The sequence below is a fragment of the Meles meles genome, chromosome 6, assembly GCF_922984935.1.
Source record: "Meles meles chromosome 6, mMelMel3.1 paternal haplotype, whole genome shotgun sequence".
Taxonomy (NCBI): domain Eukaryota; kingdom Metazoa; phylum Chordata; class Mammalia; order Carnivora; family Mustelidae; genus Meles; species Meles meles.
This window is the reverse complement of record NC_060071.1, coordinates 29,289,808-29,316,011: the sequence shown is the minus strand read 5'-3', so window position 1 is coordinate 29,316,011 and position 26,204 is coordinate 29,289,808. Positions and strand designations below refer to the sequence as shown.

The following is a 26,204-nucleotide window of genomic DNA, read 5'->3' as shown; positions in this document are numbered from 1 at the left end:
ACAGATCCTAGGAGGTCAGAAACCAAAACAGAAAAGAAAAAGAAGGAAAGAGAAGGGGCAGAGGAAGAGAGAATATAATCTCAGGGTAGACAAGACAGGGTGATCCACTTGGTCCTGAATGTATTTTGGTCTGTGTGTTAGAAGACACTAGATCCCAAAATTGTAAAGAGAATTGTCTAGAGAGAGAACTTATACACATAAAAAATACAAATGAATACAGTGAGCAGAACCCCAAATTGAAGAATATATCTCAAAAAAGCAAATGCAAAAAAAATGGAAGTTAAGACTTTGTTTTTAACAAAGAGTTTATAAAATAAGAAACTAGTTGAAAAGGGAAAAAGAGGAGAAAATGGAAATTTTTAAACTGAAAGATAAACGCATCATGAGGAAAAACCTCAAATTCTATATACTGTTATCCCCTACCACTGGAGTTCTACAGTCCTCTTTCATCCATAAACTTGCTCTTCACCTGTTCTTCCAGCTGATCCTCTGGGGGAGGGCCCTGCTTTGCTGATAGTCTGGTGTCTTTGCCTGGATGGAATTTCACTGCCCCCTTACCAGTGGGCTGGTCTCAGTGTAAGCTGGTTCTCTGTGTGGCTTTTGTTCCCAGAAGGCTTTCCATTCACCTCTTTAGAGCGTGAAAATAAAAACTGCCACACCCCCATCTCCAGCCCTAGAGCTGAAAAATTTCGCTATGTGCCAAATTCTGCAGGCTTCTGCTATGCGTGCCCACACTGATCCTTCTGGGGAAAGGCAGAGGGTTGCTGGGTCACTGTCCTTTGCAGGGCCCCCAAACGGAGAGCAGTCATCAGATCAGGCATTGGTTTGTAGTTTATGGTGAACTGAGCTGAGAGCCCCCTCCTGGGCTCGCTGACCATAACTGGTTTCGCAGCTCCAGTGCTTGGGAACTCTACCAGCTCAGGCACCCCCATTCTTCCTGTCACCCCAGGGATATTGAGCCCATTGTGTCCCACCTAGGATTCTGCCCCCTTTTCATCGCAGCACCTTTCAGGCAGGGATGTCTCTCACTGACGCACATTTCTAAAGGTTCTGTTTTTTTGTGCTTGGAGGCTACTATATCACTTTCCAGTAGCTGACTTTCAGAGGCTCCCTACCCTGTCATTTGTCTTCCGATATATCCCATCAGTTTCATTTCTCCACACACCTACCTTGAAAAAGTGTTCGCTTTCCTATTTGCAGAATTCCAGCAATTATTTTCTTAAATCTCAGGTTGAATTAATAGGTGCTTAGAATGATTTCATAGTTATCTAGCTTAATTCAGGGAACCAGATGAAATGAAGTCCCTTACTCTTCTACTATCATTCCTCTCTGAGTACTAACATTTTTGAAAATGGGAAGATCTGTCCAACCCCCAATTCTGAATCTTTCATTAAAATTTCTTAAGTATTGTTTGCAGTCACAAGGATGGAGCTAAGAGTGTATTATGCTAAGTGAATAAGTCAGAGAAAGACAAGTATCATATGATTTCATTCATATGTGGAATTTGGGAAACAACAGATGAATGTGTGGGAAGGGAGAAAAAAAGAGGAGAGGTGGGGAGGGAAACCATAAGTGCCTCATAACAATAGAGAACAAACAAGGTTATTGGAGGGAGATGGGTGGGGGATGGGCTGATAAGGAAGTCAGTTGTTATGATGAGTGCTATGTATTAGATGTAAGTAATGAATCACTAAATTCTACTCCTGAAACCAATATTACACTATATGTTAACCAACTAGAATTTAAATAAAAATTTATAAGAAAAGAATTTCTTAGGCATTACTGTAATGAATATTTTTGTAAACTTAAAGTACATTCATCTTTTTTATTTCATTTCAGGTTACTTTCGGGGGTAAAAAAGCTCTTTATATTTCAGTTGACAGATGGGAAAGTAACTGTGAGAAACAGTATTGTGGTAACTCATTTGACACATGTAAGTTATTTGTATTTATTGCAAGTAATATTAAATAATAGGATTTATGTAAACTGTTCTGTAACTTTAAAACATTTTGCAATATTAAAATTAATTATGAAATATACTGAAGATCCAAAGGGCAGAATTAAATTGTGCATCTTTACAGTGTTAAGAGAATTCTAAATATTTTTGTTATAGTTACATTTAGTTTCATTTTGTGTTTTCTCCTTTTTAATTCTGTCAGTATTGGGAAGCTCTGTACTATAACTTTTTTTGATTGTAGTACATTTATTTACTTTATATGTGTTTTTTTAAAGTATAAGCTAGAATTCTGTATTCTGTAGAAATTAATGCTCACATTATTTCCTTTGAGTATGAAACTATTTTCTTATACTAAGCATACTATTTAAAATAGTCACAAAATAAATATTTTAGTGAAAGAGTATGTATATGAATGTTTATAGAAGGCTTCAAATGTTTGTGGTTTGCTTCTATTACAGAGCTGTTTACAATCAGTACTAGAACAAATGGCAGCATATGGCCAGGTTGTGTTCCGACTCCAGGAGTTCATCGATGAAGTTATGGGGCACAGCTCTGAAGGCATGTTACCTGGAAATGGTTCTCTTCCTAAGAAGTTGACTGAAGCTCCCTTTAGGACATACCAGGCTTTCATGTGGGCCCTATACAAATATTTCATTAGTTTCAAAAAGGAACTTACGGACATTGAGAAGTACATCATTAATAATGGTATTTAAATTTCCTTCCCTTTTGCTCATAGGACACATAAGTCATATTTTGAATGCCATCTATGTTATTAATTGATACAATGTTTGTAAATAACATGACAAATAAGTAATACTCATGATCATTTTAAATTTATATTTTAAGCCATTCATTCTCTAAAAATGCAAATAATACAGAAAGTTTACAGTGAAAATTACTCTTCCATGCTAGTTCTCAAGCCAAGTACTCAGTTCCTCTCACCTGAGGCAACCAAGTCTTAAGTTTCTTTTGCATCCTTCCAGAAATAACGTAAACATATGCAAGCAATGCATATTCATATATACATACCTAGTAGTCTGTTAACTTCTCCTTTCAAATTATTATCTAATTTAATTTGTGAGGATTATACCATACAAAAATGTAAAGAGCCTCCTCGCTCTTTTTTACAAATTGAGTATTTAATTCTGTGAATATATCGTAGACCAGTCCTCTTTTGATGAACATTTAAGTTGTTTCTGAACTTCAGTTGCCAACACTGCTATAATAATAACCACTTACATGTAAGTAATTATATACATGTGCAGCAAGTTACAGCATAATTCTTCTTTTCAAGATTTTTTTTACTTTTGTTTTATTTTTTTTTATTGTTATGTTAGTCACTATATACAGTACTTCACTTTTGATGTAGTGTTCCATTATTCATTGTTTGCATATAACACCAAGTGCTCATTGCAGTACCCTCCCTCCTTAATACCCATCACTGGGCTACCCCATCCTCCCAGCCCCCCTCCCCTCTGAAATGCGTATATTGTTTCCCAGAGTCCATAGTCTCTCATGGTTTTATCTCCCCCTCTGATTCCCCACCTTCTTTGTCCTTTCCTTCTCCTAATGTCCTCCATGCTATTCTTTATCTCCCACATATAAGTGAAACCATATTGTTTTTCTCTGCTTGACTTATTTCACTTAGCATAATTCCCTTCAGTCCCATCCATGTTAGTGCACATGACGTGTATTCATCCTTTCTGATGGCTAAGTAATATTCCATTGTGTACCACATCTTCTTTATCCATTCACTGTTGAAGGGCATCTCAGCTCCTTCCATAGTTTGGCTATTGTGGATATTGCTGCTATGAACATTGGGGTGCATGTGCCCCTTCTTTTCACATGGAGGTTTTTAATCCATTTAGTTTATTTCTGTATGGTGTAAGAGAGTGGTCAAGTTTCATTCTTTTGTACATAGCTGTCAAATTTTCCCAGCACATTTATTAAAGAGATGGTGTTTTTTCCATTGGATATTTTTTCCAGCTTTGTCAAAGATTATTTGACCATAGAGTTGAGGGTCCATATCTGCTCTCTGTATTCTGTTCCATTGATCTGTATGTCTGTTTTGTGCCAATACCATACTATTATAGTGATCACAGCTTTGTAATACAGCTTGAAATCAGGCAATGATTGAAACAGAGTCCCCTAGTCCATCTGTGTCTTCTTCAATTTCTTTCATAGTTTTTCTGAAGTTTCTAGAATATAGATCCTTTACCTCTTTGGTTAGGTTTATTCGTAGGTCTCTTGTGGGTTTGGGTGCTATTATAAATGAAATTGATTCTCTAATTTCTCTTTGTACAGTTACATTGTTAGTGTATAGAAGAACAACTGATTTCTGTGCATTGGTTTTGTATCCTGCCACATTACTGAATTGCTGTATATCTAGTAAACTGGGGGCGGAGTCTTTGGGTTTTCCACATAAAGTATCATGTCATCTATGAAGAGAGAGAGTTTGACTTCTTTACCAATATGAATACCTCTTACTAGACATCCTAATACTGTGCTGAACAATAGTGGTGAGAGTAGGCTTCCTTATCATATTCCTGATCTTAACAGAAAGGCTCTCAGCTTTTCCCCACTTTTCACCATGGGCTTTTCATAGATGGCTTTTATGATATTGAGAAATATTCCCTCTTTCCCTACACTCTGAAGAGTTTTAATTAGGAAAGGATACTGTATTTTGTCAAATGCTTTTTCTGCATCAATTGAGAGGACCATGTGATTCTTCTCTCTTCTCTTATTGATTGTCAATTTTTTTCCTGTTTCAGTCTAGGTAGTCCATAGGTTTCAAAGAAGGCATCCATTTCTTCTAGGTTGCTTAATGTATTGGCATATAGTTGTTGATAGTAATTTCCAAACATTGTTTCTGTTTCCTAGGTGTTAATTGTGATTTCTCTCCTTTGGTTCATAATTTTATTAATTTGGGTCCTTTCTCTTTTCTTTTGGATAAGTCTGGGCAGTGGTTTATCAATCTTACTGATTCTTTCAAAGAATCAGCTTCTAGTTTTGTTGATGTGTTCTACTGTATTTCTGGTTTCTAATTCATTGATCTCTGCTCTGATCTTAATTATGTCTCTTTTTTATGGGTGGCTTAGGGTCTATTTGTTGTTCTTCTGGTTCTTTAAGGTGTAAGTTAGTTTGTATATTTGGGATTTTTCTATTTTTTTTTGAGTTGGGCTTAGATGGCTATCTGTTTCCCCCTTAGGACCGCCTTTGCCATATCCCAGAAGTTTTGGACTGATGTGTTTTTGTTCTCATTGGTTTCCATGAATTGTTTGAGTTCTTCTTTAATTTCCTGGTCAACCCAAACATTCTTAAGCATGATGGACTTTAGTTTTCAATTGTTTGAATTCCTTCCATTTTTCTTGTGGTTGAGTTCCAGTTTCAAAGCACTGTGGTCTGAGAATATGCAGGGAATAATCTCAATCTTTTAGTATCAATTGAGACCAGATTTGTGACCTGGTATGTGGTCCATTCTGGAGAAAGTTCCATGTGCGTTTAAGAAGAATGAGTATTCTATTGTTTTAGGTTGGAATGTTCTATATATATCTATTGATCTGGCCCAGTGTGTCATTCAAAGTTCTTGTTTCTTTGTTGATCTTAAGCATAGATGATCTGTCTGTTGCTGAGAGTGAAATGTTGAGGTCTTCTACTATAAACGTATTATTATCAATATTTTTCTTTATTTTAGTTAACAGTTGGCTTATGTAGTTGCCTGCTCCTGTGTTGGGGGCATAGATATTTATAACTGTTAAATCTTCTTGTTGGATAGATTCTTTAAGAATGATACAGTGTCCTTCTATATCTCTTACTACAGTCTTTAGCTTAAAATCTAATTTGTCTGATATGAGAATTGCTACCGCAGCTTTCTTTTGTGGTCATTTGGCATGAAAGATGGTTCTCTATCCTTTTAGTCTGGATGTATCTTTAGGTTCAAAAGGAGTTTCTTGTATAGAGCATATGGATGGGTCCTATCTTTTTATCCAGTCTGCAACCCTGTGCCATTTCATGGGAGCATTGAGGCCATTCACATTGAGAGTGATTATTGAAAGATATGATTTTTATTGCCATCATGTTGCCTGTGAAGTCTTTGTTTCTATAAATTGTCTCTGTAAATCATCTATGTTATTCTGGGGCATCTTTCTTCTTTTATAGAGCCCCCCCTTAATATTTCTTACAGGGCCGGCTTGGTGGTCACATATTCTTTGGGTTTCTGCCAGTCTTGGAAGCTCCTTGTCGCTCCATCCATTCTGAATGGTAGCCTTGGTGGATAAAGTATTCTTGGCTGCCTGTTCTTCTCATTTAGTGCCCTGAATATGTTTTGCCACCCCTTTCTGGCCTGCAAGGTCTCTGTGGACAGGTCTAACATTATCTTGATGTTCCTCCCTCTGTACATAAGAAGTCTCCAGGGAAACCTAGCCATTTTCAAGATTGTTTCCTTGGACCTAAGATTTCCAAATTGTACAATTATGTGTCAGGGAGTCAGTCTGTTCTCATTGATCTTGGGAGGTCCTCTCTGCTTCATCGATAGGAATGCTTGTTTCCTTCTCCAGATTATGGAAGTTCTCAGCTATGATTTGCTCCAATATATTTTCTAGACCTCTCTCTCTCCCCCCAGCCCTCAGGGATTCTAATACTTCTGATATTAAAATGATTCATTGCATTATTTATCCTATCAGTCTGATCTCTTGGGCTTTAATCTGTTTTTCCCATTCCTCCTTGGTTTCCTTCTTTTCTATCATCTTATCTGCTAGCTCACTAATTCGTTCTTCTGCCTCATTTATCCTGGCAGTCAGAATATCCAGTTTAGAGAGCATCTCATTCACAGCATTTTAAGTTTGGCCTGATTAGATCTCATTTCTGTCCTTAAAGATTCTATATGGTCACTAATATTTTTCTCAAGGCTAGATACAGACTTCATAATTGTTACTCTGTAGTCTATTTCTGACATCTTGCTTATTTCCATATCTATTCGGTCTGTGACAGAGGCCACAGTCTCTGATTCTTCTCTTTGTTGGGGGTTCCTCTTTTAGTCATTCAGTTGGGGGTGGTTGTGGGAATGTACAGAGTCCAAAGTATTAACCACGATGCAAGCAAGATGCACCTGGTTTAAAGGAACCTTAGGGCTGTCATCGTTTTATTCTTCTAGCCTGTCTTCTGTGGGAGGGGCCTGCTGCACTGTTACTCAGGCAACCTTGCTTGGGCAGACTTACCTAACCCCCTGGTGGGGATGCGGGGGAAGGAGGTCCTCAGTGAAAACCATTTTTTGAGGGGCTTTTGTTCTCTGATGGCATCTCTTCCCTGAGCCAGAGCATAAGTGATTGATTCCAAACCTCTGTCTCAGAACAGAGAAATCACAGTATGCTCTTAACTGAGCTCACCAGGCCACACTATTTCCCTTTCTATCTGTGCTGCCTCTCCAGTTGTGCATCCCACAGCAACACTCCCAGCAGTGGAATCCAGGCCTGGGCCCATCTCTGCCCTTTGTGCTTCTAAACCCACAGGCCGCCCAGGTTCACACACGCACACCCACGGCTCCTGGATCCTGGGGGCTGCACTAAAGTCCTTTCTACTACTGGTCTGTAAGTCTGTGCCCAGGCCCCAGCCCAGGAGCCTTTGTGCTCCAGTGTTACATCCCTCCCCCTTCTATTTATCTTCCGATATCTACATGCAGAATTGTGGCTCCCTGCTTCATACCTCAAGACCGTGGGGGATATTCTGTTTGTAGAGATCTAGATATATGTTCTTAGATGTCAGGCTGATTTCGTGGGTATTCAGAAATCATTTGGTAGATATCTAACTAAATTCAGGGGACCAGTTGAAATCAGATCCCCTAGTCCTCCTCCATCTTTTCCCATCCCTATAGCATAATTTCTTAATGGAATTCCTGTGGTATATGATGGCATGTGATGTGTGTATGTGATGACATGTGTGATTTTGATACATATTGCTGCATGGTTCTCCATAGAGACTAGTTGCCAGCAATGTACATGAATATCTGTTTCCTCATCCTCTTGCCAATGAACAGGGTTTTCAACAGTGTATTATCAAACAGGTATAAAATGTTAACCAGTGTCAGCTTTCCCCTGCCCTCTACTTTCATTTTCAACTAGTACAAAAAAATAGTACCCAGAAGTCCTAGGTTCCTATCACCTAACTTCTCCCAATAATTCCCACCCAACATAATCATATTATGTTATCCAAACTAGGAAATTGGCATTGGCACAATACATTAATTGGTCTGCAGACCTGACATGAATTTCACCAGTTTTATAGGTATTTGCTGTTTTGTGGGGAGGGGAGTAATATCTTCATGTATAGTTCTGTGACACCATATCACATGTATATATTTGTATATCCTCTTCCATCTTCAGGATACAGAGCTCTGCCATCCCCATGAAAAAACTTATTCTTGTTCCCCTTTGTAGTAACCACCCCCTCACTAATAAGGTAGCCCACTGAAGTCTGTTTTTTATTTGCCCAGTGTAGTTTTAATTTGTTTTCTTCTATTATAATTGAGGTTGAATATCTCTATATGTTTAAGAATCACTTTTATTTCCTCTCCCCTTAACTGTCAGTTCCTTTACACATTATTTTTCTTCTGAGCTGTTTTTTCTTTCTTTAGGGAAATTAGCTCCTTATGATATGAGATTAAAACCCACCAGTTTGCCATAAGTGACTTAGCATTTATATCACATTCTCAATGCAGATATTCTTCCTTGCTAATGAGTTTGGTTTCTTAATATTTTGCAGACACTACAGTAACTCTTGCAATAGTGATGGACAAGTTGTCACCTCGACTGGCTCAGCTCAAGGTTCTGCATAAAGTATTTAGTACTGGAGTAGCAGAAGTTCCACCTGACACTCGAAATGTTGTTCGGGCATCTCACCTACTCAACACACTGTACAAGGCCATTCTCGAATATGACAATGTTGGAGAAGCCTCTGAGCAAACAGTATGTAAGACTTTCATCCTAAGTTGTATGACTCCATTCTGTTCAGCCGAAGGAGTGGTGGATAGCCTGTTATAGCTCTTTGTCAAAATAGGGCTTAAATCACACTGTGTTAGACAGCTGTTCAGAGTTTTTAAACACTGAAAAAATAAAAAATTAGTTTAAAAATTAGCTTCTAAATTCAAGGCTACAAGAAACCAGCTTCTTGGCTCTAATCACAGAGATCATGGGGAGGGTGCAACAAGGACAAAGCAAAACATAAAAGCTAGATTTGAAAAATAGCTAGCTGACTTATATATATGGATGTTTGCAACAGCTCTTTTTTTCAGTAAAAATAGAAATCTATTATAAAAGGTATCTAGAGTAGTCAAATTTCATAGAAACAGAAAGAATGGTTCTGCCATAGACTGGGGAGAGGAGAAAAGGAAAGATGTTTAATAGGTACAGAGTTTCAGTTTCTCAGCATATTGCCCGAGATCTGTTTTCATAATATAAATAAACTTAACACTACTGAATTGTACTCTTAAAAATGCTTAAGATAGGGGGCACCTGGTGGCTCAGTGGGTTAAAGTCTTTGCCTTCAGCTCAGGTCATGATCCCAGGGTCCTGGGATTGAGCCCCGCATCGGGCTCTCTGCTCAGCAGGGAGCCTGCTTCCCTTCCCCTCTCTCTCTCTCTGCCTGCCTCTCTGCCTACCTGTGATCTCTGTCTGTCAAATAAATAAATAAAATCTTTTAAAAAAATGCTTAAGATAGTGTATTTTTTTTTAATTTGAAATGTTGTTTTGTTTTGTTTTTTGTTTTTTCTTTTTTTTCTTTATTTTTTCAGCATAACAGTATTCATTGTTTTTGCACAACACCCAGTGCTCCATGCAAAACGTGCCCTCCCTATTACCCACCACCTGTTCCCCCAACCTCCCACCCCTGACCCTTCAAAACCCTCAGGTTCTTTTTCAGAGTCCATAGTCTCTTATGGTTCGCCTCCCCTTCCAATTTTTTTTTTTTTTATAAACATGTAATGTATTTTTATCCCCAGGGGTACAGGTCTGTGAAGATAGTGTATTTTTGTGTTACTCTTTTTGGCCACAATTTTTTAAAAATTCAAGAGAATATAATCTAGAAAGCTGCATGTTTGTTTGGATACACATTTTAGGTCTTTCCTAGTTTATTGATATAACTGTTTTCTCACCATTTTGGTACTGCACTTCAGTATAAAACAGGTTGATTTCTTTCAGCTATGCAGTTTTTTTCCTACTGGGAACTATAGTAAAATGAAATCGTTTCCTTATTCTTTTTAAGATTTTATTTATTTGTCAGAGAGAGAGAGCAGAAGCAGAGGGAGAAGGCAGGCAGAGGGAGAGGGAGGCACGCAGACTCCCTAGCTGAGCAAGGAGCCTGATATGGTACTTGATCCCAGGCCCCTGGGATCCTGACCTGAGCTAAAAGCAGCCGCTTAACTGACTGAGCCACCCAAGTATCTCTCATTTCCTCATTCTTAATGGACATTTTGCTAATAGCGTATGTTAGATAGGGTAGCTGTACCTGATTTTGGATTATCCAGCTTAGAGCTGTTGTCCCTCTTTAACTTTCACTCTCAAGAGAGTCCTGGTATGGACTATAGACAATGTGGTTATCTCATATTAGGTGAGTTTTCATAAGGATTTTATAGGGTATGTTTTGGATTTTTACTTTCTTTGTGTCAAAAAACAGAAATCCGATCACTTTTTAAAAGGTGTTCTAGAGGGGTGCCTGGATGGCTCAGTTGGTTAAGCATCTGACTTGATTTTGGCTCAGGTCATAATCTCAGGTTTGTTAAGATCAACCCCCCTCCCACCCCCATCAAGCTCCATGCTCTGCATGGAGCCTGCTCAAGATTCTGTCTCCCTCTCGGTATCTGCCCCCTCATGCACATGCTCTCTCTCTTTCTTTCCCTCTCTTTAAAAAAAAAAAAAAGTATATCAGAAATGTTTAAACTTCATTTTATCCAGAGACAAGGGAGTTCTGAGATTGACTCTGTCCTCAGGTTTCACTGCTGTTCTCTCTCTGGGTGGAAACGGTGCGACCCTACCTACAGATTGTGGATGAATGGATCGTGCATGGGCGCCTATGTGACTGCGCAAGGGAGTTCATCATCCAGAGGTCAGGTCCCACGCACAGCTTGGGGAGTGTGGGGCACAGCTTGTACCTCTTTTCTCTCACAGGAAAATCATGCAATTTTGTTAGTTCAGGTAATACTGTGGGAAACCAGTGTGAGTGACAGAGCTGTGTTTTTACCATAAACAAGTTCTTTTGCGTTTTTATAGGAGATGTCAGGTACCAAAAATAGTTTCCAAATTTTAATGTCCATTTACAGCTTTTCTTAGCAAATTCTTTTTTTTTTAAGTGGTAGTGTGTTTATGGTTCGCTGGTACTATAAAAGGCACATTGCTTTCCATAGAATGAATTTAGGTGATATCAAATGGCTTCAACTAATTCCCATTATAAATTATCGACAGGATAAAAGATATGAAAATATTACAAAAAATATTATTTCTCCAAATTAGCTATGGTTTTTTGTTAACCTTCTTAGTATAATATTAAAATAAAACAATTATGGAAAATCATGATTCATTTATTATGATTTACCCTTCAGTAAATTGATTTTTCTGAACAGAATCATACAAACTGCAATGTGTAGAACTCTCTTAACTCAATTTTAAATTACGCAGCCTGTTTAGATAATATGGTTTTTATGGATAGCTATCCATTTAACTTATCAGGAAGGAGAACATTAAGTCCTTACCGCTCTGAAAAGGTAACCCTGTTTATGCAGTGCTCATATAAATTAGCAGGCCTTCTCTGAGTCATGTCTGACATTATATTGTTTTTCATTGATTTTACATGATAATTTTTGTGAAAATGGGATTCTGGTTGTTCTTAAAGGGGGATGAGTGAGCACTGTTTCATTGTTAAAAGCAGTTCAGTTAAGAATCTATGTGGAGGAATGTCTGGGTGGCCCAGTTGGTTAAGTATCTGCCTTTGGCTCAGGTCATGATCCCAGGGTCCTGGGATGGAGTCCTGCATTATGCTTCCTGCACAGCGGGAGTCTGCTTCTCTCTCTGACTTCTGCTCCCCCTGCTTGTCCCCTCGCTCTCTATCTGACAAATAAATAAAATCATTTTCTTAAAAAAAAAAAAAGATCTATGTTGAGGGCCACCTAGGTGGTTCAGTCAGTCAAGTGTCCAACTCTTGATTCAGCTCAGGTCTTAATCTCAGGATCTTGAGATCAAGCCCCACGGTGGACTCCATGCTGGGTGTGGAGCCTACATTAAAAAATATATATATATATGTAGAGAAAAAGAGAAGTCTAGAGATTATTTTTGTAAGAAATGACAAAATAGGTAAATTTTTATTCCACCTGTAAAGAGAATCAAAGTAATCATATTTTCTTTAATTCCAATTCAGGAAACTTTCTACTTAGTTAAATTTCACCCATGCCATTCAGAGTATTTATCCACTTCTCTGTGTTGAACTGAAGTCAAATAAAACCTCTGCACCATTTGCCTGAAGATTGCTTCATTTTACTAATAATAGATACTACTGTGTTTTGGAATGTCTGGGCAATGCTCTCAGCTAGAACAGACATATTGTTGTTTTTACGGCAGAAAAGTTGAATTTTATAATTCTTTTGAATCTCTATAGAAACAAAAATGTTCCAGTAAATCACAGAGACTTTTGGTATGCAACTTATACACTATACAGTGTATCGGAAAGGACAGAAAATGAAGAAAAAATGAGTGATAATGCTAGTGCAAGTTCTGGCAGTGACCAGGGGCCCTCCAGCAGGCAGCATACCATGGTGTCCTTCCTCAAACCTGTCCTTAAGCAGATAATTATGGCTGGCAAGTCAATGCAGCTGCTGAAGAACCTGCAGTGTGTGGAGAGCACCACATCCCAGGACACAGCCAGAGGTAGCAGTTTCCTTCTTCCTGTATCCCTCAGCATTCAAGCATCTGTTCTCTCTTTACTCTTGTCATCCTGAGATAGATAGTAATTATTTTGTAGTTTGAAAATTATCAAAGCCTTTTATTTTTGTGGAAATTATGCCCTTGATCAAATTAGTGCTCCTGATTAAAAAGATTGTCCTCACTGGAAACTTTTAGCACTGTGTTTCAAAGGCAGTGATAGCAGTGATAATAAGTTCCACATACTTTTTCCTTAATCTTGATTCCTTAAAACTGGTCCTTTAAAAAATAATTTTCTGGCATTTCTTAATGCAGCATAGCATTTAGCTGTTGAGGACCATAAATAGAAGCCCTGGTAGATAGGAATTTGTTGGTTTAACAACTCAGACTTGATCGTAGATTTTGGGAAAATCTAGATATGATTTAGGTAGTATACTTCAAGTTTTATCAACTGACTAAAAAGACTTGATAGACTTGTGACCTTAATTATTTGTTTGTAAATCACCTTAATGTTACATTACTTTGTATTATTTTATTTAAATAATATTTTCACTTTGCCGAATATTTCCTTTTCGACTGAATAATAAAATGTAATCAGCTTCCAGGGCCACTGCCAGAAGTGTTTTCCCCAGTGAAATTATGACTCCTGTTTGTATCAATCATAGTGCCATCCACTATAGTGATAACCTTTAAGGATTCTGCTTAGGTTATTACTCTGTTCAGAAAAAAAATTAGCTTATACTTTGAATGTTTATGAACTTGACAATTGTCTAACAGGATATAAAACTACTTAGTTGTACTGTACTATAGAAGTAAAGAAACAGAGATAGACTCTCAAAGGCTAAAGAAAAATACCAGGCTATATTAAGATAAAACTACTTAATACTTCTTAACATTACTTACTATTATATACCAGAACACAGTTCACTGTACATTTTTTTTTTATGTTTCAGATGCAGAAAGAAAAAGCTTATATACCCTGTTTCTGGAATCTGTACAGTCACGTCTTCGACATGGAGAAGATTCTACTGCACAGGTCCTTACTGAGCAGCAGGCTACCAAAGAGAACTTAATTAAGATGCAGTCCATTGCTGAAAGACATCTTGAACTGGATGATGTTCACGATCCACTCCTGGCAATTAACTTTGCAAGGTGATGTATACCTGCAAGATTTGGGATGATTGAAATAGAATCTGTGCAGTTTCTATTTAGTAACCATTTATTTCTGCCGGGTAGGGCTTTTCGACTCTAGGGCGCCTGGGTGGCTCAGTGGGTTGGGCCGCTGCCTTCGGCTCGGGTCGTGGTCTCGGGGTCCTGGGATCGAGTCCCGCGTCGGGCTCTCTGCTCAGCGGAGAGCCTGCTTCCCTTCCTCTCTCTCTGCCTGCCTCTCTTGTGATTTCTCTCTGTCAAATAAATGAATCTTTAAAAAAAAAAAAAAAAAAACCTTTGTAGCTTATCTTTTCTAATGAATAGAGTGCAAGAAGACATTGCATTCAATTTGGTCTCCTTGTTTGTTAAAGTTCTCAGACTTTCATGTGCCCTATATCTGTTGGGAGTTGCCATTGCTCAAACAAAAGATATTTCTGAAAGTCTGGGTCGTGTGCAGGCATCACATACACACACAAACACACACACACACACACACACACACACACACACACTCCCTGATTAAAATGCATCTTGGCCCTTAGGTGCTTTTAGGTGCAGAGCCTAATGAAGTAAATCATTAATACCCACACAGCACCCTATTATCTAACGGCCATTTCACTGCCTGAGGCCAGGTAGCTAAAAAAGACCTACCCAGTACTTGACCCTTAAGGCAGAAGTGGCTGAAAAACTTTCATTGAAGGATATTTTGGGGTGAAAAGTTTCTTTCTGTAATAGTTGGTATTTTAACACTAAATATAAAAATGGGACTCTGAAGTTTTGATTAAGGGAATTCTGTTGACAGCAGCTCATAAAAAGAGACTCACATTTTTTTTTTTAAAGGTTGTATTTGGAACAGAGTGACTTTCATGAGAAGTTTGCTGGTGGAGATATATGTGTGGATAGATCATCAGAATCTGTGACGTGCCAGACTTTTGAGTTAACACTGAGATCTTGCCTCTATCCTCATATTGATAAGCAATACCTAGAGTGCTGTGGAAACCTCATGCGAACTCTAAAAAAGGATTACAGGTATAAGGGAGTAGTTTAGATAGCTTACTGTACTTTAAGAACAGTTGAAATTATTTTAAAACCTATATTTCAAGTTGTTAGTTTTAATTGAGTAGGAAATGGATATTTAGTAAACGGTTTTCTTTTGAGAGAATCAACTAATCATCAGTGTTTCACACCATTATATTGCAAAATTTAATCCTTTGTATCTGAGACTCTGTCCTGAAAGTAATACAGAAAAAGCTTGTTGCACAAAAATACCCATCAGAGAGTTTGCTGTCAGAGGGAAGAACATGAAATTATCTAGTAATGGATGACTAGTTCTTTAAATAAAAGTATATCCATGTTGTGTATGAACTTTATAAAGTTCATGTTATAAATTATGTTTATCCAGAGTTTTAAATAATGTAAAATGTTCTTAAAGCTTAAAAAGCAGAATATATAATATGGTGGGAACTATATTTTTTAATGCATAGGAAAAAACACGGGAAAGAAATACCCCAATATTAACAATAGAAATTCACTATGAATAGCAGGATTTGGACTAACTTTAGTTTATTTTACTTTTTTGATATTTCCTATCCTTCTTCAATGTTATAGAAAAGTAATTTATTTTTTTCTGACTATTAAAGGCAGCCATATACTATTTTTGTTATTTTATAACTCTTTAAAAAAGTTGTTAATGTTTCTGTTTTTACTAAATGTAGAATGTAAACCTATTTCAAAATTAGTAGTTTACAAAAACTGGTACTTGTCCAGAGTTCTGTCTCATGAGTATAAGATCTTTCTGTCGCTTATTTTCTCTCCATTTAGGTTGGTTGAGTACTTGCAAGCCATGAGGAATTTTTTCTTAATGGAAGGTGGAGATACCATGTATGACTTCTATACATCGATTTTTGATAAAATAAGAGAAAAGGAAACCTGGCAGAATGTGTCTTTTCTTAATGTCCAGCTTCAAGAAGCAGTAGGACAACGGTATCCTGAAGATAGTTCACGGTAAAATATAGGAGGCACCTTTTTATTTTAAATAATATAAAATTATCCATGCACAACAGATTCTATTTTTTTTACATATGTGTATTTTCTTCTATGAATTTTTGTTCTATGAATTTTTACATATATTATTTCTACGAATTTTTACATATACTAGTTAATCCTCACACTAACCCTATGAATTTTGCAGTATTATGTTTCATATTATAAAACCGAAGCAGAAGATAGCTAAATGATTTGCCCACTAAATAAAAGATGGTAAGATGAGGCCAAGTAGGCTGTCAGGGTTTCATGGCCTCTCTCACAAGACTGGAGTCAGTGCTAGCCACTGGGTGTGGCATCTCTCTGTTCCATTGGCCTTGCCCTCCAGCCAGCTGTGCTGGCCTCCTCACATAGGAGTCTTAGGCGATCCTCTGAGACAATGAGAACAAAACCCTAAGGACTTGCTGAGACCTGAGCTCCAGGCTTTATAGACCTTCACTTCCACCACATGCTATTGGTCAAACCGAGTCACAGGTCAGCCCAGGTTTAGGAGTGGAAAATAAATTCCACCACTTACTGGACGGAATTGCATGTTTTCAGACTGTTATGTCATCCTTAGTGATCTAGTGGCTCTCTCAAGCTGTTATGTCAGCTTATGACCAGTTGTGGAGCTAATCAGCCCTGTCTCCATATCAGTCTGCCTGCTGAACATTCAACTCACCCAGGTCTGTGGGCTGGTACCACCAGATCTTTGTGAAGCAGACTCATCTTCTACACTGCCTGGCATTCCTTTTTCCTTCCCCATGTCCCTGCTCAGCTCTCTTCCTTAGCTCCCTTTCTCAGCTCCCTCACTGGTCCTTCAAAAATAGTAGTCATAATAATTAACGTGACATGCCAGACAAAGCATTCTTTTCCTCACAGCCATGCCAGGTTACCAAGCTACTACTTAGTGGATTCATTCCTTATTTATTACCTTTAATTCTTCCATAAAAGCAGAATTTTTGTCAATTGTATGGTTAGTAAAAGCAGACTAACAGCTGGATTTTTTTCATAAGAAGGAAAAGTTGTTTTTCACTACCAGCAGAAACTCATGGATTTGTTATGTTTAATGCCACAGTCTATTATAGTTTTTCTTTTTTTGTTGCTCAGACTCGCATTTTTACCCAGAGGGAACCCCTTCATATGACCCTAGTAATTTCAGAGTGTCCTTACTTTCAGGACTAGACAGATGTACAGGCTTGTCCTGTGCACCTTCCGCCTTAGGTCTGTACACCTTTCCCAGGAGCACTGGACCCATCTATTTGGTGGCTTAAAAAGCCCTTTATCGGGTGCCAGAGTATTCATCAGCATTGGATTGTCAGTACTACTACGTTTTCTCGGTGAAGAGAGAAATGAATGTGTAGGAAAAATAAATTAATCATAATTTCATATTGATATTTCCAGTTTATATTAAAGCTTAGTTTTTACTTCTTTCTTTGTATTTCTTGAGTGCTTATTAACACACTGACATAACTAATGTTTTTTTTTAATTCTATAATATGTAATAGTTCCAAAGTAACCATAATAGCAACAAGCCCACTGAGAGTTGAAATTACTGTTTGTGATTCTTTTCTCTTCCTACACTGTCAAATCATCAGAATATTTTATTTCAAGGTCACTTGGAATAATTCCCCATGTGATTATGCCACCAACTTAACATAGGGTCAAGTTCATTTGCTTTAGTTTATTTTCTACTTTTAGGAACTGCTTTGTTTTGTTTTATTTCTTGATTCAATTTTGTTTTTTAATTATGTAAACAGCTGTATATTTCCTAAGTTAAAATCATTGGTACAGTGGTACTTCTAGGAAGATCTGTCTTCTGTTTCTGTTTCTGCCCTTTTCCTCCCTTTCCTTTAGGCAACTGTTGCATGTAATACAAAAGGTAACATGCATTGCCCACTCTGGCATCTTTATTTTTCTTATGTTACTAATGTATCTCCCACCCACTCCATTTATAAGCTAGAGAGCTTGTCCTTACTCCTTTACAGCTGACTGGCTTTCCACTGTATTCTTTCAATCAGTTGTTCTGTTGGTGGGCATTTGGGTTTCTGTTCTTCTGCTGTGCATATCTGCAATGACTGAGTAGTCTTGTACATCTCACTTCATATTTTTGCCAGTGTAACTTTGGAATATATTCCTAGAATGGGATTGCTGGGTAAAAGGGTAAATGTGTATATAATTCTGCTAGCTATTCCCAAATTTCTCTTCATATGGACTGTCTTATGTGTAGAGTGGCTTTCTCCACAGCCTCACCAACAGAATAGGTTGTCAGACTTTTGGAATTTTACCAGTCTGATGAGAAACAGTATCTCAGTATAGTTTTCATTTTAATTTTTCTTCTTTTTCTTTTTTTTTTAAGATTTTATTTATTTATTTGACAAACAGAGATCACAAGTAGGCAGAGAGGCAGGCAGAGAGAGAGAGAGAGGAAGCAGGCTCCCTGCTGAGAAGAGAGCCCGATGCGGGGCTCGATCCCAGGACCCTGGGATCATGACCTGAGCTGAAGGCAGAAGCTTAACCCTCTGAGCCACCCAGGCACCCCTCATTTTAATTTTTCTAATAAGAGTGAACTTTATCATCTTTCCGTATGTTTATTTTTGAATTTTTTAATGTAAATTATCCATATCTTTTGCCACCATTTCTGTTAATATCAGGTTACTGGTCTCTTATTCTCTCCATTTTTAGAAGCTGTTTATATTACATATGTTTCCCAGTTAGACATTTGTCCTTTCATTCTGCTTATGGTATAATAATTTGTTGTTGTTGTGTGATACAGATTTTTTTAGTTCTATAACTTACCAGTCTTTTCTCTTAGTACTTTTAGGTTTTGAGTTAAGAAAGTTTTACCTGGGGCACCTGGTGGCTCAGTTAGTTAGGCAGCATGACCTGCCTTCGGCTCAGGTCATGATCCTGGAGGTCCGGGATTGAGTCCCACATCAGGTTCCCTGCTCAGCAGGGAGTCTGCTTCTCCCTCTCACCTCTCCTGTCTCATGGTCTCTCTCTCATTCTCTCTCTCTCTCTCATATAAATAAATAAAATCTTTTAAAAAAGGTTTTACTTTTTCCCCAGGTTACAAAGAAATTCACCCATCTTTTCTTCTAAACTTGAATACACTGTTTTTACATTTGATATTGATCCATTTGGAATTTATCCAGCTAAAAACATGAGAAATAGATCTAGTTTTATCTTTTTCTAAATGACTGATTTGTTCCCATCACTTATTTCTTTTCTTTCCCCATCACTTACTCCTTTAAAAAAACAATCCATGTTTCCTGCATTTATTTGACATGCCCTTTATCATTAAATTTTCATATGTACTTGAGTATCTTTCTAGATTTTCCATTCTATTTCCCTGTTCTGTTTATTGATGTGCCGATAACATCCTGTTTTAATAATAGGGCTTTCTTGGCTTTTCTTATTTATTTTTCCAAAGGTACTTTATTGTCAACTTGTCTGGCTCCACCAAAACAAAAACTCTGATGGTATTTTTATTGAGATTGCATTCTATTCCTAGTATAATTCAGGAGAAATGAGCCAACCCTTCCGCTGTGGCTTCCATATGTTGTAAGCAGCGGTCTGCATCCTCAGGCTTGCTGAGTCTGGCCCTCCAGTTTCCCTCTCAATTCCAGCATCAGTGCCAGTGCTGCTCCCCTGCCCTGCCTAGAATCCCTGCCTTACAAGCCTTCTACATCCCTCTTGCTCTTTCTGTAATCTCTCTCTGGGCCTCGTGCTTCCCACCTGCCTTTGGCACAGCCTCAGTACTCCTGCCTTGGACAGTTCCAGTCCCTGTTAATGGCTTTAGGGACCCCTTATGCACCATTAGTACCTTTAGCCCCCGTGCCTGCACAGGCAGCAGCTTGCGCCTACACTAGATGTCATGTATCCAAAACTGAGCTCATCATTGTCAAGCACCATTGTTCATCCCAACGCCCAAAAGCAGTGTGGCTCGCCCTAGATTCCTTCCTCTGTCCTAGCTCCCACACCTCCCTGGTTGTTCAGTTCTGCGTCCTAGGTAACATTTCCCCTTACTGCTCAGTGCTTACTCAAGAGCTCCTCCCTGACACCTCCTGACTCTGTGTCTCAGCTTCAGTCCCTTCCATTTGACCCAGACAGGGCCACCAGAGTGACTATCGTGTTACAGCAACTCCAACCACCAGTTGTATTCAGGCTCATTGGCTCCTTGTAACAGATGGGCTGAGCTCCTTCTCATGAGAGGGCAAGTTTTACTATCTGGTTCATTTCCCAGCCTCAATTCTAGTATGTGTACACATACAGACACATCATATTCTCCTACCAAACTTTTCATTTCAGGAATTTGGAATATTTCTGGTTTGCTGAAGAGCTATACTTTCCCTGCTTCATAGCTTCCTCCAGTTTTTTGGTTTTTTTTTTTTAAAGATTTTATTTATTTATTTGACAGAGAGAGAGATCACAAGTAGTCAGAGAGGTAGGCAGAGAGAGAGGAGGAAGCAGGCTCCCGGCGGAGCAGAGAGCCCGATGCAGGGCCCGATCCCAGGACCCTGAGATCATGACCCGAGCCGAAGGCAGCGGCTTAATCCACTGAGCCACCCAGGCGCCCCGCTTCCTCCAGTTTTATGCTCTTCTATTTGCATGGCCTGGCAATGGTCTGCTGTCCTACAAAGTCCTGCTTGGCCTGGATTGGTGCAGCACCATGTGTCTGCTCTGGGATTTTCTCTGGGGATTGACTTTCTTTCACCTGCTTGGCATGATGACTGACAAGGTATTCTGTAAGTGCCTACTAAGTACGCAGTAGAGGCACATAACTTACAATCTAAAAAAATACTAACCAGTGCCTGTGACATGGAATGAACTGACTAATTTATAAATAACACACTGTGCTTTCCATTTCTGGTTGTAAGGCTGCCTCGCCACCTCTGTGTTACACTTAAAACTTCCATGGTTTAGGCAAAGACCCTACCAAAAAGGAGAATTTCAGACCAATATCACTGATGAATATGGATGCAAAGATTCTCAACAAGATCCTAGCAAACAGGATCCAGCAGCACATTCAAAAGATTATCCACCATGACCAGGTGGGATTCATCCCTGGGTTGCAAGGTTGGTTCAATATTCGCAAATCAATCAGTGTGATAGAACAAATCAATAAGAGAAGAGAGAAGAACCACATGGTCCTCTCAATTGATGCACAAAAAGCATTTGACAAAATCCAGCATCCGTTCCTGATGAAAACGCTTCAAAGTATAGGGATAGAGGGAACATTCCTGAACTTCATAAAATCTATCTATGAAAGACCCACAGCAAATATCATCCTCAATGGGAAAAAGCTTGCAGCCTTCCCATTGAGATCAGGAACACGACAAGGATGCCCACTCTCACCACTCTTGTTTAACATAGTATTAGAAGTTCTAGCAACGGCAATCAGACAACAAAGAGAAATAAAAGGTATCCAAATTGGCAAGGAAGAAGTCAAACTCTCTCTCTTCGCAGATGACATGATTCTTTATATGGAAAACCCCAAAGACTCCACCCCCAAACTACTAGAACTCATACAGCAATTCAGTAACATGGCAGGATACAAAGTCAATGTACAGAAATCAGTGGCTTTCTTATACACTAACAATGAAAATACAGAAAGGGAAATTAGAGAATCGATTCCATTTACTCTAGCACCAAGAACCATAAGATACCTGGGCATAAACCTAACCAAAGAGGTAAAGGACCTGTACTCGAGGAACTACAGAACACTCATGAAAGAAATTGAAGAAGACACAAAAAGATGGAAGACTGTTCCATGCTCTTGGATTGGAAGAATAAACATTGTTAAAATGTCTATACTGCCTAGAGCAATCTATCCTTTTAATGCCATTCCGATCAAAATTCTACCGATATTTTTCAAAGAGCTGGAGCAAATAATCCTAAAATTTGTATGGAGTCAGAAGAGATCCCAAATTGCTAAGGAAATGTTGAAAAACAAAAACAAAACTGGCGGCATCACGTTACCCGATTTCAAGCTTTACTACAAAGGTGTGATCACCAAGACAGCGTGGTACTGGCATAAAAACAGACACATAGACCAGTCGAACAGAGTGGAGAGCCCAGATATGGACCCTCAACTCTATGGTCAAATAATCTTCTACAAAACAGGAAAAAATATTCAATGGAAAAAAGACAGTCTCTTCAATAAATGGTGCTGGGAAAACTGGACAGCGATATGTAGAAGAATGAAACTCGACCATTCTCTTAAACACCGTTCACAAAGATAAACTCGAAATGGATAAAAGACCTCAACGTGAGGCACGAATCCATCAGAATCCTAGAGAAGAACATGGGCAGTAACCTCTTCGATATCAGCCACAGCAACTTCTTTCAAGATATGTCTCCAAAGGCCAAGGAAACAAAAGCAAAAATGAACTTTTGGGACTTGATCAAGATCAAAAGCTTCTGCACAGCAAAGGAAACAGTCAACAAAACAAAGAGGCAACCCACGGAATGGGAGAAGATATTTGCAAATGACAGTACAGACAAAAGGTTGATATCCAGGATCTATAAAGAACTTCTCAAACTCAACACACACAAAACAGATAGTCATATCAAAAAATGGGCAGAAGATATGAAAAGACACTTCTCCAACGAAGACATACAAATGGCTATCAGACACATGAAAAAATGTTCATCATCACTAGCCATCAGGGAGATTCAAATTAAAACAACATTGAGATACCACCTAACACCAGTTAGAATGGCCAAAATTAGCAAGACAGGAAACAACGTGTGTTGGAGAGGATGTGGAGAAAGGGGAACCCTCTTACACTGTTGGTGGGAATGCAAGTTAGTGCAGCCACTTTGGAGAACAGTGTGGAGATTCCTGAAGAAATTAAAAATAGAGCTTCCCTATGACCCTGCAATTGCACTGCTGGGTATTTACCCCAAAGATACAGATGTAGTGAAAAGAAGGGCCATCTGTACCCCAATGTTTATTGCAGCAATGGCTACGGTCGCCAAACTGTGGAAAGAACCAAGATGCCCTTCAACGGATGAATGGATAAGGAAGATGTGGTCCATATACACAATGGAGTATTATGCCTCCATCAGAAAGGACGAATACCCAACTTTTGTAGCAACATGGACGGGACTGGAAGAAATTATGCTGAGCGAAATAAGTCAAGCAGAGAGAGTCAAGTATCATATGGTCTCACTTATTTCTGGAGCATAACAAATAACATGGAGGACATGGGGAGATGGAGAGGAGAGGGAGTTGAGGGAAACTGGAAGGGGAGATGAACCATGAGAGACTATGGACTCTGAAAAACAACCAGAGGGTTATGAAGGGGCGGCAGGGGGGGTGCGGGGGGTGGGAGGTTGAGGAACCAGGTGGTGGGTAATAGGGAGGGCACGTACTGCATGGAGCACTGGGTGTGATGCCAAAACAATGAACACTGTTATGCTGTAAATAAAAAAATAAAAATAAATAAATTAAAAAAAAAAAACTTCCATGGTTTCATCACTTGGTGCCCATGTTATTGTGGGAAAGTTACATCATTTCCCAGTCCACTTATATGACTACTGTGAGAATTAAATGAGTAAGGGCAATTAAGTGCCCATGTGGCACCTGGTACAAAGATGTTTCCATGCACATTTGTTGCTTCTTTTTTTTGAGAGTCACATTCAAACCAGTGTTAGAAAAGAGTAGGTAAATCAGTGTGTATACACCTTTGCTTTAGAAGCAGTCCCCACTTCTGTCGATGGACTTGAACACACTGTCCAGGGCAACGAAAGCAGTCTCCCTCCACTGCCCTGTTGCCTGAATTTTATCTGAATTAAGCACCTAGGCTGTTACCATTATATCTTCTTCCCTGAGGTCATCTTTTTTCCTAACTTACTACATATAACTGTCTCTTCTCTTTCACAGGTAAACCCATTATTAAAAAACTTTGCTCCTCTTACTTACTTCTAAAACCAAATTTCTATTCTGGAATACATGATAGAAAACCTTTATTGAAATATTTGCATTCTTTTTATGAAATATGTCTTCTTTGAAATATGATATAAATGTTAAAATGCTGATGGTTTTTTAAAGAGTATTTTTATTTGAGCTTAGTACTTTCACAAACTAAAACTGAAATTTCTTTGTCTAGTCTGTCTATATCTTATGAAAATGTTGACACAACCAAGAAGAAACTCCCTGTTCATATCTTAGATGGTCTGACCCTGAGCTATAAGGTATGTGCTGATAGATTTTATAAGAGTATTATTTTCTATTAAAATTACACCATGCAAGTAATAGGTAGGTTACTTTCTACTCTAATTTTCTGTTTTTGTTTTCATAGATCCCATGGCCTGTGGATATTGTTATAAGTTTGGAATGTCAAAAAATTTATAATCAGGTGTTCCTTCTCTTATTGCAAATAAAATGGGCAAAGTATAGTCTGGATGTTTTACTATTTGGTGGTAAGATTTGTTTTCAACAGATAAATTATAGTTGCATTTTAGCCCTGAAATAAAGAAATGGGTAATTTTTGGTCACAAGTGCCCAGATGACAAGTATTTATAGCAACAGTTTTGCAGTTGTCAAAATTAACTTCCCTGAATGAAATACCAGGGAATTGTACTGCAGTCAGTCTGAAATGTAACAGCTTGATGAGGAATTTAGCCAGAATAAATATTCTTAAATTATGAAAAAAAAATTTAATGACAGAGTATTGGGACTTGGCATTTAGTTGTTTTTTGGGGTTTTTTTTTTCCTTAAGTTGGCATTTAGGTTTTAATGACAGAGATAAGGGGAACTTTTTTCACTACTTTACCTTCCAGAGACACTGAAGGTAGGGTCCGTAATGTGCTTCCTGGAGAGTGCCCTTTGCAGGTGATAACCACATCAGAAGTCGCACCCCTGTGCAGTGGCACGGGTGCACTTTGAGTAGATGTTGTTCTCACTTACTCTGCTCTTTCAATCTTGTACAGAACTAGCTAGTACTGCTGGAAAACCACAACTCAGAGACGGATTTTTATGTGAACAAGGCACAACTATTCAGTTTGGATCACAAAAGGAACCAATAAGACAGCAGATTCATCGTATGTTCCTCTTGAGAGTAAAGCTCATGCACTTTGTGAACAGCTTACACAACTACATCATGACCAGGGTTTGTGTCTGGGTTACTTGTGATATATTTATAAGAGCCCACAAAGTATTTGTAGACTGTAAGTGTAACAATAGCGCATGTAAAATATTTGATCATAAAATAACATGACAGTGGGGGGAAATGTTTTTTTAAACATGCCAGAGCACATGCATCTGGAAACTCCTGTCCCTCTGTCCAGCAACCTCTTAGGATGGGCATACCCAGAGCTCCTCTTCTGGAATTGCCTTCAGAACTTGCAGTATACTTTTAAACTTTATCAGTGGTGACAGATCTGTCCCTAGAAAATGGCTTCAAATTTTAGTAACAGCTAGCTACTGTCAGGCTAGTGTGGTGTGTAAGAAGGAAGATGCAGCCAGATTTTATATATATATATATATATATATATATATATATATATATATATATATATTTTCCTACAAACAAGAAACAACTCATTACAAAGTAAATGAAACTGCTTTTCTTATACATCTTAAAACCAGATCTAGAGGAGATCTGAAAGAGGAGTTCAGATAATTGAACAATAGCAGAATTCTAAGAAGACAGTATTCATTTGGGATTTAAAATGATTGGTTTAAAAAGAAAAACTTATTTGTATACAAGTTCTAGAACTCATTTTATTTGGAAGAAGTGAGCCTTTGAAGTCTGTGTTTTAGATGTGATGTGTATCATGCATTGGCTTTCAGAGGCAGCCTTAAACCCTTATTATTGAGAGTATATGGTAGGAGTTTAATTTTTTCTTCTTATTTTCTAGTTAAAGTACATCTATGCTCCTTTTAAAGATTATTATAAAAATATTGGAACTTCTGAAAACATAGAAGTTCAATTTACCTGATAGTTTTTTAAAAAATGCTTTTTGTGTGTGATTTGATACACTTGCCCCTTCCCACCAGGAACACTCTGTTAGTCCAGAGTAAGGCATTTGTTTACTCTATGAATGGATTTCCTAAAGAACTGGCTCCCCATCATTATTCTAAGATAAGAATCTCAGCCTTTAAAGAAGGCATTTTGTAAATTTTACAGATGTAATTATTGAAGAAAGAATTTGAGAGGAGTAGAAGA

At 38.3% G+C, this 26,204-nt stretch overlaps 1 protein-coding gene across 3 annotated transcripts in view; it reads left to right on the top strand.

The window, feature by feature from the left end:
* The window catches only part of TUBGCP5 (tubulin gamma complex associated protein 5), a 103,687-nt gene that overhangs the window by 62,921 nt on the left and 14,562 nt on the right, over positions 1-26,204 (top strand). For 2 of the 3 annotated variants that reach the window (XM_046009117.1, XM_046009116.1), the window contains exons 9-19: positions 1,840-1,933; positions 2,416-2,662; positions 8,714-8,916; positions 10,935-11,050; positions 12,593-12,861; positions 13,809-14,007; positions 14,845-15,033; positions 15,826-16,008; positions 24,144-24,228; positions 24,336-24,456; positions 24,967-25,145. In XM_046009117.1, the coding sequence (XP_045865073.1) occupies positions 1,840-1,933; positions 2,416-2,662; positions 8,714-8,916; positions 10,935-11,050; positions 12,593-12,861; positions 13,809-14,007; positions 14,845-15,033; positions 15,826-16,008; positions 24,144-24,228; positions 24,336-24,456; positions 24,967-25,145 (1,885 nt within the window). The remainder of the gene's footprint in view (positions 1-1,839; positions 1,934-2,415; positions 2,663-8,713; positions 8,917-10,934; positions 11,051-12,592; positions 12,862-13,808; positions 14,008-14,844; positions 15,034-15,825; positions 16,009-24,143; positions 24,229-24,335; positions 24,457-24,966; positions 25,146-26,204) is intronic. The other variant, XM_046009118.1, reaches the window with a different exon arrangement.